The following is a 19,825-nucleotide window of genomic DNA, read 5'->3' as shown; positions in this document are numbered from 1 at the left end:
TATACAATTGTGCACTTCCAACTTTGTGGCAACAGTTTGGGGAAGAACCACATATGGGTGTGATTGTCAGGTATCCACATACTTTTGGCTATATATTATGGTTTACAATCAGCTAACATGGGGCATTTGCTAAAAAAAATCTACATAAATCCTCAAGTCTGTTAGCATGGTGTTTCTGCAGGGATTGCTACAATATGAGAAGACGTGAACACACATTTTCAAAGTTATTACCACTTTAAAGAAATTGTTGAAATGAGATTTCTGGGTATTTGGGGTAACTTTGTGGCAATATGCCTCAATATGAGTGGTGATTTGCTATTTTAGCAAAGTTTGCTAACAATGTAAACGGAATCCTGAGTGTTTCTCAGATAACAGATTATATTGGTCAGATTTATCAACAATTAAACTGACTAAAAAAGTCTCAGTCTGGTTGGTGTTATGTTGAGATGTAACTAAGTGCACATTCTCAGAGAATTTTGACCTGGTCACCCCAAAATTACTTGATACTGATAGACATAACTGTGATTTTAGGAATATGCTACACTATATGGCCAAAGGACACGAGACCATAACACCCATATGTGATTCCTCCCCAAACTGATGCCACAAAATTGAAAGCATACAATTGTTTAGAATGTCTTTGTATGCTGTACTATTACGATTTTTCTTCACTGGAACTAAAAGGCCCAAACATGTTCCAGCATGACAATGCTCCTGTGCACAAAGCGAGCTCCATGAAGACATGATTTGCTGATGTTGGTGTGGAAGACCTTGACCGACCTGCACAGAGAGCTGACCTCAACCCCACTGTACACCTTTGGGATGAATTGGACCACAGACTGCACATCACTTTCTCGCCTGATATCAGTGCCTGACCTCACTAATGTTCGTGTGGCTGGATGAGCACAAATCCCCATAGCCACACTCCAAAATCTGTGGAATCCTTCCCAAAAGAGTGGAGGTTATTATAGCAGCAAAGGAGGACTAATTTTGGAATGGGATGTTCAACAAACACATATGGTTGTGATGGTCAGGTGTCCACATATTTGGCTATATAGTGTAAGTATAAATAAGTTGACAACTTGGTAGTAGAAAATTTGAATATTTGTTTGTATGTTAGGATCTTGTGGCTAGATGTAAGAAACCCCAAAACACATCCTTTGAACCATAAATCCCACATCCTTTAATACCTATTCCTATGACTTTTGATGATTTTTTTTTACATCTTTAATCAACACTTGTTAAGTGTTCACATAACTTTTACATAGACAGGTACACATAAGCTAAAAACTGGTAGATTGTAGAAAACAGCATAGATTCAAACCAATTAAATCCCACGATTAAGAAATGCCTATATATTTAGAAATGCACACTTATACTCTGCAGAGACGTATTTTACTCAGCACTTTTGCCTTTATACTTTGCAGTAGAAACAGTATCTGGATACTTTTACCGGTTGACAAATTTCTACCAGCGTCTTGTTCACTCCCTGGCACCACTCCTTAATTAAAGTATGTGACACATGTTCACAACCCACAGCCACCCGAACAGTAATAAGATCTTCTTACAGTGGTTGAAATGGCTGTTGAATGACTGGATCTTTTTTTTTTTTTTTTTTTTTTTGCAAATGCAAGAAAGGAATGAAGAAAAGATTAAGACACAGGATAAGTGTAAAAAGTAACACTATGACAGAACAAACAAGATTAATATCTGTGGCATTGCAGGCCCCACCTTAGTGAAATGGGAAAAGGTTTCTGATGCTTAGGATAGAAGAAAAAGTTAACAGTTGCCTCAGTATCCGTGTTCTGTGTGAAACTGGAACACATTGTAAGGTGCCACCTCGTTTCCTGGTGCAGTTTCGCATCTCAGTCAAAGAGAAACTGGATAACAGCTCTTGTGCTTTTGCAGCTATAACTGAAATCTGGGAAGTCTTGATGCTTGATAACTAAAATGAATTTTTTATAGACATAATTCATGTGCTATATGGATTTTTAGATATGTCTGTTTTAAAGCATATGCATCCTTTGTGGCAAAGCAAACAGGATTCCTCAGTGGCTTGTATAATGGCATGTTCATTGGCCCGTACAATCTTGTTCTGTGTGTTTTTGCATATTAGAGACAGTGGCAGATGCTAGTGTAATATGATCTGACTTCTGGGCATATGTGAGGTGTTGTTTCCGTGTAGGTAGAAAAGAAAGCAGTGGCCTTTTAGTTTCAGTTGCTGTTCTCAGTCTGTGAATGTGTTAGTTAGCTCAGCCCCATGCACACAGCCCTAATGACACCTTGGTCACCATGGCAACCATGGCAGTTAATTACATAATCCATAAGTAAACACAAAGTTCATTATGAAAGTGTTTTACTTCCTTCTTCTTCTTCTTCTTCTTCTCTACCTCCTTTCCTATTGCTCTGTTTGTTTGTATTATATTTTATTCTTCTGTATTATGAATATTAGTCTATGTGACATTAGAAAGGCTCTCACTCTGTTTTACATTGTAAGTCTATATATAAAGGCTATAGAATATTATTATGATTACTGTTTGACTTGATGTAGTGTAGAAGGCCTGTTATTGGTTGCCCTATTCACTTTTAAATTTGGTTTATTGTACCATCTAGTGGCAGAAGAGTAACCGTACACGGGGATGGATGTCAGGGTAGAGTGTTTAAAATGACAATTTTGAAAATTTTAATGAAAATAAACTATTAATAAAAGGCATGCAAGAAATAATCTGTTTAGATATTATAAATTTATTGTAAATTTAAAATGCCATCCAGTTTTCAATTTCTGTAAGCATGTGGACTTGGCCAATTTGTTTATGTCATTTAAAGCACATCTCCTTAACACCTTATCTTCACCTTATCATCTGTCATGTTTTCATACATTACATTGCTGGGTAAAGGTACTCCACTGTGCTTTTAGTAAAACTCATTTACTCATGTAGTCCTCACATCACTTGTCATGAAGGTGTTTGAGAGGCTTAGCAAAATCTCCATCTGCTCCTCCATCACTGACACCATCGACCCACACCAGTTCGCCTACCTCCCCAATAGGTCTACTGAAGATGCCATATCTCACCTCCTATACACCACCCTCATCCACACTGACAGCAACAAAGGGAATTATGTAAGTCTGCTGTTTATAGGCTATAGCTCAGCTTTCAATACCATAGTCCCACACAGGTTGGCCTCCAAGCTCAGAGACATCTGACTCAATGCCCCCCTCTGTGAGCAGGTCCTGGACTTCCACAGGAAGTGAGAGTGGGCAAGTTTACCTCCAACACCAACACCCTGAGCACTGGAGCCCCACAAGGTTGTGTCCTGAGCCCCCTGCTCTACTCTCTCTACACACACCGTGTGTCCACTCACAAGCTCCACTTCTATCATCAAGTTTGCTGACGACACAGTGGTTATGGGCCTCATGTCCAACAACAACGAGGCCACTTACCTTGATGAGGTGGAGAAACTAGAAGCTTGGTGCCAGGCTAACTGTCTCTCTCTGAATGTCAGCAAAACCAAGTAGCTGGTTGTGGACTTCAGTGAAGCTGGATTGGCTAATATTATTGCGTTTAAGGTTTACTGTTCTATTACGCCTTTGAATGTAATTATGATTTGTGAAAGGAGACCAGGCTTTTTACAAAGTAGACATATCTGTTGGTACTGGGTTGATTCTGCCATGTAAGTTATATCCATTAATGATATTACTGCAACAATTCTGGGGCGGCGGATGCAGGTGCAGGCTTCAATATTCATTAAACAAAGTACAAACTAAACAAATACAGTCAAGGCAAAGTTCAAAAGGTTAAAGACAACAAGAAAGGATGAAAAACAAGAATATAACATTGTGAATTGGACAGATAACAACCACTCATGAAAACAAATGGCAAATGAGGGAAAACAATTTATAAAGATGAACTACAGGTGTGCAAAGGAAATCAGTGAAACAACCAAGCAAGAAATTCCGTTTGTCCATGGTGGACATGTGGTATCTAGTCTTCCAGGGATGAATGGATTACTTTTTTTTAAATAAATGTAAAGTTCAATATTTGATTGTTTAACAAATCAAGTAAAAGTACTATGATTTAATTATAAAATTAAAAAAGTCTGTTACAAGAGTACATGTAATTTGTTACTTTCCACCCCTGGGTAACTGACACTGGGTCACGTTTCACTTTCGGACACTTTTCACTTTCAAGATCTCTAAATGGTACCTGACATGAACAGTCTAGGAGCAGGAATATTCTGATTTCATTTACTATGCAAATGATGCTGCGGCTAAATTGTCCCATTTTTGACTATATTCATGGTTCAGGAGACAGATAAAGCTGATAATGGTCTCCAATATTTAATTCACTTAAGCATCTGACTCCAATAATTACTAGGTTAACTTAATGTAACTGATTCCAAACAATAACCTTTTAGTTAGTGTTAGAAGAGTAATACCTCAGCATTCAATTATACATTTATATTAAGTTTTTACTGGAATGTGACATTACCATGTCAGAGACTTCGTAATTGTAATTGTTCTGTTACCTCAGAGGTTTGACTTCTAAGCAAAGGCCTTTCCTATTTACCTGTCAGAGGTCTGTTTTAAACATACCATTACTCTAAGCAACATTATTCATTAAGCTCTGGACATTTATTTAACACACTAGCTTACAATAATGACTGCTGAGTACTTTAAAAATAACATAGTTCAAAGGTTTATTATCCAAAAACAGATGACCATAAGGGAAAACATAAGAAATTAATTAACAGGTAAAATGTGAAAACTTACAGAATCAATTAAATGAATTGACCTGTGTTTGCCAGCATAGGATGCAGATGATAACTGCATCACAGAGAGAGAGATAAGATCTTCTTCTTCGTAAGATCTCTCTTGGGACTAGACTAACAGTCTCTTCCCAAGGTCTTCCTTCTAAGATCCTTTTTTCCTTAGATTTCTCTCACCCTACTTATACCCCATGCACCTCTTTACCATGACCAAACAGAACACATCCTTTTACATTTTACAACAGGATGAGATCATGGTCTGGCCTAATCACCCAGGTTTCTAGTTTGGCCCATTAGGACAAGACCCCCTGAGCTGAAGATGTGATAAGAACCATCAGTTGACTGGAGAGTGACCTTTTGAGCAGCCCAAATGGCTTTGATATGTGTGAGGATGTTACACACCGCAGAATACAAACCCAGGAGAGTATAAACACATCCTGTTATGTTGTTTAGGAAATGTTATGTCCTAAACTCATACAATACTTTTGATATCACCATACTGTTCACCATTAAATCTGGATTAAATTGATACTAAACATGCCCTGAGGAATACTTTGGTTAAACATAGTATAAATGACCAGTTTTAATTCATGTAGTCTCTGTGACCCACATTCTTGATCATTTTAATCTGACCGGTCCAGAATCAACTTACTGCCACAATTTATAAATCTACTGCTGTTGACCATCCTGTTCCAAAACTATGGGATTTATTATGGAGTTCCTATAACAGCCTCATTTTCTTCCACATCAGCCTTGGCAAACCATGTCTTTATGGACCCTGCTTTGTGCACAAGTGCACTGTCACACCGAAACACTTAGTTCCAGTGAAGGGAAATCATAATGCTACAGTATACGTAACATTGTGGTAACGTTCTGTGGTAGGCTTATGTATGTGATGTGTGTGGTCAGGTGTCCACATACTTTTGACCATATAATGTACCTTTATGCTCATTTTGTTAAATCTGTTGTTCATAGTACATGTACTATTCCACACTGAAAATCTGGGATTTTTTAAAAAAAAATGGAAATAAACAGAAGGTTTTGGAATTTTTAAATATTTCAAACAAAGAAAGAAATTTTCAATATCTTGAATATTTAATATTCAAGATTCTGCACTGGTTCTAGGTTCTATCTATCTATCTATATCTATATCTATATCTATCTATCTATCTATCTATATATATATATATATATATATATATATACACACCTCATATCCCTGTACAATGCACCTTCTATATTTGTACACCTTGTCATCTGCACTAAGCTGGTCTCTACTGTCTCTGCCCCATAGCTTGCACACACCCACACCCAACACACACACACACACACACACACACACACACACACATATATATATATATATATATATATATATATATATATATATATATAATGTAATATTTGCACTTCTGCTAACTGCATTTCACTGGCTCTGTACTTGTACTCTGCACAATGACAATAAAGTTTAATCTAATCTAATCTAATCTAAAACCATTACAAAGTCTATGGGAGTTTCTATTGTTTTTTCAGATGGGTAAAGTGTCGATAGAAATCGAAGTACAGTTATGTATATCATTGGTCTGAGCGTTTTTGGGGCGCATAACGTCGCATTTTCCTGCAGACTCCTCTGTGTCTCTCTCCGCCTCACGGACCATGTCGCTCTCAGACTATGCTCACTTCTCAGTGTGCACTTTGTCCTTGCGCACTTCTCAGTGTGCACTTTGTCCTTGCGCACTTCTCACTGCGCACTTTGTCCTTGCGCACTCCGCACTCAGCTCACTTGGTTCCTCAGGCTGTTAGTCTGCTCCTCACAGAGGCACCATGCCGAGTCCCGTGCGCTCATCCTGCGCTTTCATCATCGCTTTTCTTCTGCTCTCCGGATGCCACTGCGATGATAGAAAACTCATGGTCTTCCTCATCGACGGTTTCCGCTATGACTACATAGACGATCTACAGAACCTGCCGGGGTTTAAAGAAATTGTGTACAACGGCGTCAAAGTGGATTACATGACCCCGGACTTTCCAAGTCTGTCCTACCCCAATTATTACTCCCTCATGACCGGTAAGATAACTCTCTCTGATCGCAAGACAATCCATCTATCTATCTATCTATATATATATATATGTATGTATGTATATGTATATGTGTGTGTATGTATGTATATGTGTGTGTATGAGGTGCATGTATATATATATATACATATACATACATACATACATATATATATATATATATATATATATATATATATATATATATATATATATATATATATACATGCACCTCATACACACATATACATATATATATATATATATATATATATATATATATATATATTTATATATATTTATATATATATATATATATCATACACACACACTCATATATGAGGTATATATGTCTGTGATTGTAAGATTGTCTTTCTGACTGTATCTTTTAGACTGCCTATTTCATGTTCTTCAAACTAAAACTTTACACTGTGTCTCTGGTTTTGCAAAAGATAACTTGGAGAAGGTTATGCATCTGTTAGGCAATGAAGGTTATGCAGTGTGTAATGTATAACTGTCTTATATCCATTGAGCAGGTGCTACATCTGCAGTTACAGCGTACATGCACCTCTAGCTCACATACCCACTTGCAGGTCAGAATCTTAGTGTTGGTAGACCATGGTTTTGATTACGTGAGATGACCAGGTGACCTTTTTCCAATCTTCAACAGTCCAGTTTTGTTTAGCTTGTGCCCACTGTCGCCTCAGATTCCTGATCTTAGCTGACAGGATTGGAACCCAGTGCTGTCTCCTGCTGTTGTAGCCCATTCCGCGTAACTTTCGACGTGTTTTGTGTTTGGAGATGCTTTTCTGCTTACCATGGTTCTAAAGAGTGGTTATTTAAGTTACCGTAGCCTTCCTGTCAGCTTCCTGATCATTCTCATCTGGACACCTCTCATCAACAAGCTGTTTCCATCTGCAGAACTGCCGCTTGCTGGATATTTTTTGTTTTTCACATCATTCTGTGTAAACTCTAAAGATTGCTGTGCATGAAAATTCCAGGAGATCAGCAATTTCTAATCTGGCACCAACAGGCACGCCTTGGTCAAAGTCACCGAAATCACATTTTCCTCTGTGATTTCTTCTTCTGGTCTGAAGTTTGATATGAACATTTAATGAACCCCTTGACCTGGTCTGCATAATCTTAGGCATTGCGCTGCTGCCACATGATTGACTGATTGGGTAATAGCAGGTGGGGGGGGGGGGGGGGGGGGTATGTGACACATATAAACAGAAGATGTTGACTAGAGAATGTTACGGCTGATTTCTGTTGGAATTTGTTATTGTTCAGCTGCACAGCAATGAAACACATGAACAGTGTACAGCTATCCCGCTGAAGTCATTAAGATGATCTGGCATTCCTCACTTATGCCTGCAGCATTGTAAGAAAAACATTTACAGAACAGACTGATGGCCCTAAAAGAATGAACATAATGGAAGACAAACAAAACAAAAGTGTCCTCCTTTATATATCAGAAACAACCAACAGATGTAGAGGCTCAGATGAAGATGTGAAGGAGAGCAGAAAGCATACCAAACTTTTTAAGAAGATTTAGATCTCAGAAACACAATTCAATGTAACTAGTGAAGTTAGGACTCAAATTCCAGATAACACTCGAATTTGCAAGCAAGTACATTTACAGGTTTTCAGTCTTAACTGAAGTCTATAGTATCAGTCCCATGTCTATAGTATCAGTCCCATGTCTATAGTATCAGTTCCATGTCCCAACAATTTGACAGATTCAGTACAACTTAACAGTGAATCCCTTAACATGCTGGATAGAAGAAGGCAGAAAAGCTATTTTTAAAATACTTCTATTTTGGATATACTCTCCTCCCATTATCAGATAGCATGGTTCTCTCTGTCTAGGCAATAATGTCTCCAGTGAGTCAAAGATGATGAATCTGATTTCTTTCTAAGGTTACACTAAATGTTTTGTATTGTTTTCTTTCCCAATGAGTAGCTTCACAGTATTACAGTATATCATTTTGTATATATTTTTGCTCATATAAGATTAATACTGTTTTATGCCATGTATACCACTATTGCGCAACCCCTTACATATTGTTAAATGCAGGGAAAAAGAAGTGTCTTTTTATTTTGCCCATGTAACCATAATTGTTTGTTATATCTGTTTTTAACAATTAAATGAAATTTTAAAAGCTCACACACAGTAAAAGACTTTTTTAAACAGAGCATGAAAAAATATAGTTCATTAATTCATTCATGCATTCAGTTTAAGGAACTGGTTTATCTTGGTCAGGATCATGGTAAGGAATACATGCTCTGATTTGCAAAGCTGGAGGAAAAAAAGGCCTGACTGGCCTGGTGCCATACAATCCCTAAAATGGACCCTCTGAAACCACAGGGGCTAGGAGGAGAAGACAGAAAATAGAGAAGATAGCCCACAAAAACAGAAGAACTTTCACTCTAATCTAATTCTGCATGGGATTTTGTAGCAGATGCTTTTTCTTGCTTTTTTGAGATTTTATAAGATTTATATATGGCTTTTGCTTTAGGCATTATCCTCTAATTGGAACAAAGTACAGAGAGGTCAGCAGTATCAAAGTGCTATAAAAGAAAGTCATATTGTTATGACAGTGTAGATCTCCAAGTGGAAAGTAGATATTGCCATGGTTGAATGGTGCCATTGACTATACGAGCTTGGCACAGCTAATGGCTTTAAGTCTTATCCTTCAACAAAAGTACTTTCTATACTAATAACATGGCTTTTATAACAAGTGTGCTTTTCTTATACTGTAGGCTGCTGTTTTACCTAGAGTTCAATTTGGAAATAGTGATTTAAAATGTCAGAACACTTGAAAAAGAATGTGTTAAAGTTTTTAAAGACATTTTTATTACAGTGTAGAATAGAATCATTTGCTTTTTAATGTGATGAAAAGTTGGAATCAGGTATACTTCATGGGGAAAAAAAACAGGAAAATCTGTTTATTAAAGAACAAACATACACATTTAAAATCTTGCCACTGTACTGTTATAAATACTGTTATATTAATATCTTATAAGCTCATACTAGGTTGTATACTGGAGTTGTCATACTATTAATTGCTCAGACTGTTCCAGATATAGATAGCTCCCTGCTAATCTTTAACTGAATGTAAAGCCATGGAGCCTGTTCATAACAGACTAGACCCCGATGTCTCCAAATGAAAACCCAAGATGCCATCTGATATTTGACATTTGTCTCTTTATGTTGCAAAAAGCTGGAATCAGGTAGCCTTTATGAACAGGCCTGGATCCATGAGCTTGTCCTCTGCTGGTAGCATGTGTCAAGAAGCAACTGTTTGCTTAGCCTTCTTTTTTTAACCTCTACTTTAATCCTAGTAATATTTCACCAAATACAAGGCCATGTAAGGAGCCTGTTTATGATAAGCTAGATAATTATATCTCCAGAGTGGAAAAGTGGTTATCAACAAGGATATTAAGTTATTTGAGATAACTTGACAGCTGCAGGAACAGTAAAGCTGAATGTAGGTGTCAGGATTGGTGTATATATTTACACGAGAAAGATCATTAAAGATCACATTTATATCCTTTTATATCTTGATGACTTACTATATAAACACATGTACTAGGTATTAGTTTAGTTGCCTTAGTCTTGTGTTTGGTGCATTCTTCACGTTTCTTGCTGTAAATGTTTTCTGTTACTTTTTGGGTCACTTGCTTCAAAGCACAGATGGAAAACTTATCCTTTTCTGTCTTTCTACTTCAGAAAGCTTTCTTTCTCTGGGCTTCAATACAACAATCCTCACTAAACCTAAACACACAGAGGCACAGTCCAGCCTTTTCCAATCACTGCAGCTGTGTAGGGATGATTTGCTGATGGTGGTTGTTTTGCTTAGGCTTATGCATTTCCCCCTCAGCCTGGGCTAGAGTCTGTCCCAATAATCACACCCAGGCAATAGCAAAGAAAGCGAACAATGAAGTCAAAGCCTGCCAATGAGGAAAGCCTGCTGGTCTCACTACTCCCAAAGCAGAATGAAATTAGGCAAAATGTTGTTTTTTTTTCAAAGACGCTGAAAGTTTAAGGGAGGAAACTGGCAGAAACCGCTTGCTTTCTTACCCATATAGTTAGAGGCTCAATCCTTCTATAGGGTTCATCTGAAGGTGAAATCAGTATTCAGTATTGTATGGGCTGATTTGGGATTTGTGCTATATTCCTGCACACACAGTGCAGAGAGTACCTCTCTGAAAATTCACTGTTTTTATTTTTAAAGGGTTTTTACATTGAATCTAATATACTATTTGTTACTTATCTGTTACTATTTGTAAACTGGGCTGTAGAAATACATAGTTGTGCTGGTGGTAGAAAATGAGTGAAAAATGTTTGCACGATTATTCCCTTGTGTTCCCTAGATGCATTTGGTGTCAAACAATTAAAATGTATTTACAGTTGGATCCACATAGAGAATTGTTGTGCTGTATTTACAGTTGGATCCACATAGAGCATTGTTGTGCATGAAGAGTTTTGAAAAAGTGAACTTGGTAGTGACTAATGCTTGTTAGCTAGTTCTTTTTTCCTACAGCACACTTTTTTTTGTAAAACTATATAATGACAGTATGATTATGGTGGTTCAGCATTAATTGAATGGTTGTTGTTGCACAGGGTAATATGGAAGTGACTTTTTAAAAATACATCTAACGTAAAATGTATTAATGACAGACAACTCCGGTATGAGCTATACAGTGTAGTGAAGATCTGACACAGTTTACTGTGATATACAGTATAAGATAGTTAGGACAGCATAGTGACACAGTAAGTAGCATTGCCACCTAACAACTCTACAGCTCCAGGCTCCCAGTCTGATGTCTGTGTGGAGTTCCACATGATCTACCCAAGTTCTGCATGTGTTTCTAAAGGGTTCTTAGATTTCCTCCAAAAACACCCTGGTAGACTAATCTTTGTAGATGTGTGTGTGTGTGTGTGTGATGGACTGACGTCCCATCCAAGGATAGAGTAGTTGCTGAAGATGAATGAATAAAGGAATGCATAGTTGGAAAATGAAATAATTTTCAGTGTAAACTTGCCAGGGTAAATTAAGATTTCACTTTAAGAGTTAACCTTTTAAATATTTTTAATTTTTCACTTAATCAGCTTGACTCAATTGTTCAGGCTCGTGTAATCTACAGTCCACAAAATAGGTCATCTTGGTCTCTTTCGAAACATTTCTTTGATGTACCAGGTCGCCATTGTGATGTGCACCAAATGACGGGGAATTATATGTGGGATCAGGACACGTCAGAGGAATTTCTAATTGGAACCAATCCAGGCAGCCGCTTACCAATGTGGTGGGACGGCTCTGAACCCCTCTGGGTAACACTGCAGAAACTACGCAAGAAAGTCTACATGTACTACTGGCCAGGTCAGTGATGATTGTGTGTATGTGTGTGTTTTTGCTCTCAAATCTCCATCTGCATAAACATACAAAGTACTGGACAAGATAGTGAACATTTAATTCATGCAATTTACAAACTGTGTTATTTTACTTTATACCACGACACTGATCAGAAACTGTTGATTAATTTTCTATTACAATTCCCTACAAGATAAATTGCATGTATATATTAATACAAGTATACATACATAATTCTTCTGAAAGTAAACAAAAAATGGGACTGCATCCCACTGTGCATTATTGTACTATAACTGCATTCCTTGTTGTGCTTTATATATTTATAATTTGCATTTTAAATGTATAATAACAGGACTGTAAAATCTACTTGTCAATGTCAATGCCAATTACATTTTTCCCCAACAAAATGTAAACGATTTTGTATTAAAATGTAAATTATTTATGAGCAGGTTGTGAAGTGCAGATTCTTGGTGTAAATCCCACATTCTGTGAGAAATATGTTTCCAGTCCTTCTCTGAAGAATCTAAATGATGCCATAGAGAATGGTCTCAATGTGCTAAAGTAAGTCTTACACAGATCTCCTTAGCTAAAAATCAGCACCACCAGACCATTACTATAAGCATAATTTAATTCAAACACAAGATCTAGGACAAATTGTTAAATTTTTTTTAGCATTTTTGTCTCTCTGTTTGGTTTGGAACATAACCAGTTTTGAAACAAAGTACATCTATATATTTGTAAACTGGGTTGTAGAAATACATAGTCAGTAAGTAAGTCTTACACAGACACATCACTATAAGCATAATTTAAGTCAAACGCAAGATCTAGGACAAATTATTACATTTTTTTAGTGTTTTCTTTTTAATTTAATCTAATATACTATTTGTTACTTAGATAAATGTGATTAATTTGACATCCAACCTCCTGTCTATCTGTTTAGTTTAGAACTGGAACATAACCAGTTTTGAAATAAAGTACATAAGTATTTGTAAACTGGGCTGTAGAAATACATAGTAAGTAAGTCTTACACAGACTTACAGGGTCAGGTTGCTTGTTAAGTTCGAATGACTTTACATACTGCTTTACTGAAAAAGGGTTTCTGGAAAGGCATATTAGCCTAATTAAGAAAATTCTTAAGATGGAGTTTCCAAACTACTTAACATTAAGAAACTTTAGGGAAACACACCCATGATCACACACATATTCTATTTCCTCATGATCCATTTGTAATGACTATTGAATAGTGATTAAATAATTATTTGGTGTGTATATTCTGTGATTTGTTCTCATGAGGAATGATATGGCAGATATGGTAGCTGTGTATTATGAGAACATTGATGTGGAAGGGCACCACTTTGGTCCTGGGTCGGAACAGGTGCGGACTGCTATCCACTCACTGGACACGGCATTCCAGACTTTAAACTACAAGATCAAGGTCTGTGCAAGTAAAGTAAAGTAAGGGAGTAAATTTGTGTGTAATGAAATAGACAGAATGCTGTGCAGTTGCTTTCCAGATACGCAAGCACAGACGAATTACTTACATAGAATACCTCTGAGATTGCAGTTATGTATTTCAGGAGAAAGACTTGGATGATGATCTGAATGTCATCATATTCTCTGACCATGGGATGACTGACATCAAGTGGATGGATAAGATTATTGAACTGGAGGCTTATATAAACATGTCCAATATCATAAAGATGATGGACAGAGGCCCAGTTGTCAGTCTGTGGCCTAAACCAGCAATGCTTGAAGAGGTAAGCTTACTGTAGTAGTTGTATTACAACTCAAGCAAGCAGATATTGTACAAATGGCAAGTGTGTCTTGTCTTTCCTTAAGAGTTGTTAAAGATTATGCCTAGTAATCAGAGTAAATGTGTGTTATAGTTCTGTCAGAAGTTCCTGCAGAGACACTTCATTTTCTAGTAAACTTGAAGGCCTCTAATGAAGATATAAAGCATGAACCTTGTGAAGGAAAAACATACATACTTTTAATTACTTACAGTGCCTAATAAGAATTCACCCCCTTGAACTTTTTGACATTTTGTAATGTTACAATCTGTTATTGATATTGAGTAAATTGGGATTTTTACCATTTGATTTAGGTTCTATGTTCAGAACCACTCCAGTGTAGATTTGGCAGTTTGCTTAGGGACATTGTCCTATTGGAAGGTGAACCTCCACCCTAGTCTCATGTGTCTTGCAGACTGGAACAGGTTTTCTTCTAGAATTGGCCTGCACAGTATTTGGCTCCATCCATCTTGCCCTTAACCCTGACCAGTTTCCCAGCCCCTGCTGTTGAAATGATTCCTGATAAATGGTGCTCCCACCACCATGCTTCACTGTGGGGATAGCATTCTCAGGGTGATGAATAGTATTGAGTTTTTACCAAACATAATTTTGTGCCAAGGCCAAGAAATTCAATTTTAGGTCTCATCAGACCAGAGAAACTTCTTCCACGTATTTGATTAGTCTCTAACATGCCTTTTAGCAAACTCATATGGCTTTTTTCTCTTCTCTTTACTCTTTCAAACTAAGCTTTGTGGATTGTACTGGCTACTGGCTACTGTTGGCCTTCTCCCATCTGAGCTGTGGACCTTGACTCTTGGTTGCTTCTCTCACTAATGCCTTCCTTACCCGGTTACTGACTTATATTGGATGGCCTTCTCTAAGCAGAGTCACAGAGGTGCCATATATGCTTTACATTTTTTTAATAATGGATTTAACGGTGCTCCTCAGGATGCTCAACACTTTTTTTTTTTTAAACAACAAAACCCTCAGTGATTCTTTTCCAGAACTTTGTCCCAGACTTCTTTAGATTTCTTCTTAGTCTTCATGACACTGTTTGTTCAGGCATGTTCTCTAACAAACTCTAACAGCAACAAGGGTGAATACTAATGCAATCACAACTTTGGGATTTTTACTTGGGAATAATTATGCAACTGTATTGATTTTCCTAGGCTAATTTATGTACAGGTATGACATATAATTCTAAGTCCATTCTGGTTCCACGTTGTAAAAGTAAGAAAAAAAAAAGAAAAGTTCAAGGGGGGTGAATACAAATGCACTGTATCACATATTAAAATTTTTTTTATTCAAATATTTTGAGCACATATGCTATGTTGAATTTTACTAATTTTACTGGAAATATCCCAAAATGTATGTAGAAGAATACGTTTCCATAATTTTTTTCAGATATATACAGCATTGCAGGCAGCACAGAACATGAAGGTGTATCGGACACATGACATCCCAGATCGCTATCACTATAAGAGTGGGAAATTTGTCTCACCATTAACACTTGTTGCTGACCCTGGATGGTTCATCACTGAGGTTAGCCTCTAGTCTAAATGTCATTAAATTAATTGTTAGAGGAAAAATAGAATGCACAGGGTTTTTTTTTTTTTTTTCATTATTACAGATGCATTTAATTGTCTAAGACAATGCTAGTGTTTACAGTTTGCTTCTTTAGTTTTGCAGTGGTGCTTGAAAGCAAAATTTGCTACCTAGGAAGAGAAAATTATAGTATATAACTGAATGGAGGCAATTTTGACAGCTAAATTGAATTTACTCTGAATCTTTTTTGATAAAAATACACAATAGTTTTAGTTATATTTTAGTAATTTGTTTACTGGTAGTTTTAGTCTGAACTACAGCAATTTTAGTCCGAAGTTTAAACTGAACAGTTTTAGTCAATAAAAAATTAGGATTTTGTCTTTTTTTTTCTCAAATTTAAGAATGTTTGGAAACTTTCTAAGTTTCCAAAACACAAATGAATAATTTCCTGAGTTTTAATATTCCTTCCTGAATGGAATTATCTACCTTCTTTATCATTTTTGTCTCAATTTTATTTGTTGAGGAAAATATTAATGCATTTCATCGTATATTTCTGAGCAAAAGGGTGATTTATTTAGTTATCATTTAGTTTTCATCGTCGAAAAAAGTTAATTTTTAACCAAACAAAATTAATATTGAATGAAGATTTTACTATTCTGCCTAAATTATAAAGACCATTTAGGAGTGAATCATCACTTATACTGAAAATTGGTTTAATTCTAGGTTTTACCTACATTGATTTTTCAGTTTTGAGTACAGAATACTTCTCAAGTCCCCTATAACCAATATCTAAAAAAAATCCAGTCCTTTCTGTACAGAGCAAACCTCATTCATTGCTGTGAAGGACTGAACCTATCTCACTATTCTCACTCGATTCTTCTTGCAGAACAAAGCTGAGCTGCCTTACTGGCAGAATGGTACAGGAGAGCCCCAGGGCTGGCAGCACGGTTGGCATGGCTATGACAATGAGTTCCTGGACATGAGGGGCTTTCTTCTGGCTCAGGGACCAGGTAAACACCATATAAAACATTATACCTATATGTTATACTACATGTGGGTGATATGGCAAAAATATAATGTGACGATACATACACAATATTAAACATTATCCCAGGACACAATATGTAGCAATAATGCGTAATGCATTATGCTACAGTGCTGTTGTAGTTCAAAATCTGATTGGTCAGAAGATTCATTTTGTATAACAGAAGGGCTTAGGAATTAATGTCATGTCATGCTGTATAATAGGATTGTTCCACCGTTTTGAAAGAGTTAGTTCTTCGTTTAGCTGCTACAAACATGCTCACACACACACAATGCGAGAGCTTAAAGAGATTTTTGTTTTGCCATTCTTAAAAGCAAATCAGAGAAACATGGCTTATATGATGACAAACTGCAATGGGATACTAAGCAGAGATATATGGATAAAAGTAGTCTTATTTATGGTGTGGCTACATACAAACTATGTATGAAAACTTTGAGCTAGGCTGACTATCTGCATCATAACATCACATTCCCTAAAGCTTAATAGTAACCATTTCACCAGGATTTGTATGGAAGACACCTAATTTTATCTTAAGAGTAAAAAGATTTAATTGTTATTATGTATTTTTTTTTTATTTTTAAAAAAAAAACCTCTTCGTAAGACTTAGAGGTAAAGCTGTTCCTTCAACTTTTGCGCCATGGGGCAAGTCTTCAGCGAGGAGGACTTTGAGCTTTGCTGTTTATCAGTAACATACATGTTTGTCTTGTTATGTTCAAGACTGAGAGAATAAAGAAAGAGGCTGATGAGGGAACAGCTATTTATATCTGCTATAATGCAAGTGATAATGATAACTAATTTAATTTATGGCTGCTCCACTATAACTATAAACAGATAAAAAGCATAATGTTTATTTTATTACACAAAGCAGGCTGAATGTGCTATGTAAGTTTGTGGACCCCTGACCATCATATCCATATGTGCTTTTTGAACTTACCAATAAAAACATAAGTCCCACTTAGCTGTTATAATAATCTCCACTCTTCTATGAAGGCTTTCCACTAGATTTCCAGACTAGATTCACCAGCAAGGCCAGGCACTGATGTCGAGCGAGGAGGAATGGAGCTAAGTCGGCATTCCAGTTCATCCCAGAGTTTCAGTGGGGTTGTGGTCAGGGTTCTGTGCAGGATACTCAAGTTCTTCCATACCAACCTTGGCAAACCATGTCTTCATGAACTCGCTTTGTGCACAGGGGCATTGTCATGCTGGAACATGTTTAGGCCCCTTAGTTTCAGTGAAGGGAAATCGTAATGCTATTAAGTCCTATACAACAGCATACTAAGACCTATACAATTGTGTGCTTTAAACTTTCTGGCAACATTTTGGGGAAGGATCACACATGGGTGTGATGGTCAGTTGTCCACAAATTTTTGGCCATATAGTGTAGATAGAATGAAAGAATGACTAACCCATGCACAGAAAAAAATGTTTGGCTGTGCTTCAGGAGATTCGAATCTCGACAATGCAATAATGAGAACATGTCAGGGCCTTCATTCTGACATGGGGAGGGCCTAGCTAGAATTTACATATTTATTTTATCTTCCAATGTATCTTTTTTATCTTATCGTGTATAAATATGAAATTGTACTAATGTATACTATATTGTTGTAAGTTATCGTCATACCACGCATCCTTATACTGTACTTATGTCCAATCTGCACTGCACTATACATGTATATTAATGCCTTGTCTCATCTCTGTATGTCAGCCTTCAAGAAGAATTTCCGAGCAGGCCCGATCAGATCAGTGGATGTGTATAATTTAATGTGCAACACCCTTGCCATCAATCCCCTTCCCAACAATGGCTCCTGGTCTCGAGTGCAGTTTATGCTGACGAGCTCTGCTTATGCTGTACAGCCTGTGCTGCTTTACAGCTGTGTGCTGGCAATCCTGGTGATGCTACTGTCTGCTCGGATTTAGAAACAACACACACATCTTCCTTCTGCAGAACTGCACTAGGGCTTAAATCAGTGCTGTTTAAAGGCCATTTGATGGTCAACTGATGATCTCGGAACTATATATATAATTATTGCTATGTTTCAGTACACTATATCAGAAAATGTGGGACACAAAAAACTAGAAACCTCAGTTATGTAGCCAAATATAGCTAAAATGGCAGAGATGAAATGCTGTTTAGGTTGATAAAGGATGATCCAACTCTTGGCACATACACAATGAATTAAAGCATGTCTAAGGTCAGATACTTGCTTGGCATTATGAAAGAACAGTCTTTCATTGTTTTATGATTTGCTTCACTATGACACAATGACAGATACTTTTAATTCTATTACACTAATTTACCATGCAGTCAGTGTTGTGGATGGTTTTGTATCCAGTCTGTTTTGGTCCTAATGGCAGTAAAATAAGAATTGGTGCTTTTTTTTTCAAACTCCAAGTTTCTGCACTCTACTGAATGTAAAGAAATATGTTGTATTAATTTTCCAGCAAGTAAAGATCTGTTTTCTCATCATCACCATTTCTGAATAAAATTGTATGTGTCAGGTTTAGAAATCATGCAGTTTTTGAAATAAAAGAGATGTTTTTGTTCTATTTTATCAGTAACATTCATTCCCAAATCCCCATTCCCAAATTTATTCCCAAACTTTACAATTGCAATTGTTTTTTACAATTTGGATTTGTGCTTAAATTGTGGTTGGAAACAACTTCATAATTGTTAAGAAGTTTAACGTAATATTAATTCCAGTGGTCTTATTTTACCTCTTGCTTAACAGGGATTTGAAGCCATGGTTTGCCTTATTCGATACAACAAAGGACGTGCATATGGAGTATATAGATAGACTTTTTCTTGATCAGCTTATATCTCTGACTATAGGACGTAACAGGGTAACAGACCTTGTCACATTGATCCTATTTATGGTTTTATTGCCTGCAAGCTTCTTTGATAAACGTGCGTTCACCCACTGATAAGAGGTACACCTGAGGCAATGGGTCATTTACTATTCTTTACAGTGGAACAATGCTGTGATGATGAGGTGGATCCCCGATACCCACCTACTAGTGACACATACTGTATATTACCATGCCACTAGGATGTCAGTGTAGTTGCTGTGCTGGGAATGATCCAATAACTATAATATCTGGTCAGTGCTGGTCCTATGGTGGTCTGTTTCTACTTACAAATAGGGTAAAGAGTGCCTGACAAACTGCATAGCAGTAGATTGGCTACAGGCAGTAAATAGTGGTGTGCCTGATAAAACTGCCAATAAACATGAAGTATGCATACCAATAAA

General features: G+C 36.8%; 1 protein-coding gene across 1 annotated transcript; it reads left to right on the top strand.

Annotated features, from left to right (window-relative positions):
* The first annotated feature begins 6,514 nt into the window (after positions 1 to 6,514).
* enpp6 (ectonucleotide pyrophosphatase/phosphodiesterase 6) lies at positions 6,515 to 19,124 on the top strand. The gene is made up of 8 exons (XM_026918574.3): positions 6,515 to 6,832; positions 12,027 to 12,206; positions 12,647 to 12,758; positions 13,491 to 13,632; positions 13,775 to 13,954; positions 15,392 to 15,529; positions 16,419 to 16,542; positions 18,283 to 19,124. The coding sequence occupies exons 1-8, from the start codon at positions 6,592 to 6,594 to the stop codon at positions 18,492 to 18,494; spliced, it is 1,329 nt and encodes a 442-aa protein (XP_026774375.3). The 5' UTR covers positions 6,515 to 6,591; the 3' UTR covers positions 18,495 to 19,124.
* The last annotated feature ends 701 nt before the right edge of the window (positions 19,125 to 19,825 follow it).

The sequence above is a fragment of the Pangasianodon hypophthalmus genome, chromosome 7 (genome assembly GCF_027358585.1).
Source record: "Pangasianodon hypophthalmus isolate fPanHyp1 chromosome 7, fPanHyp1.pri, whole genome shotgun sequence".
Taxonomy (NCBI): Eukaryota; Metazoa; Chordata; class Actinopteri; order Siluriformes; family Pangasiidae; genus Pangasianodon; species Pangasianodon hypophthalmus.
This window is presented reverse-complemented; position numbering and strand designations above follow the sequence as displayed.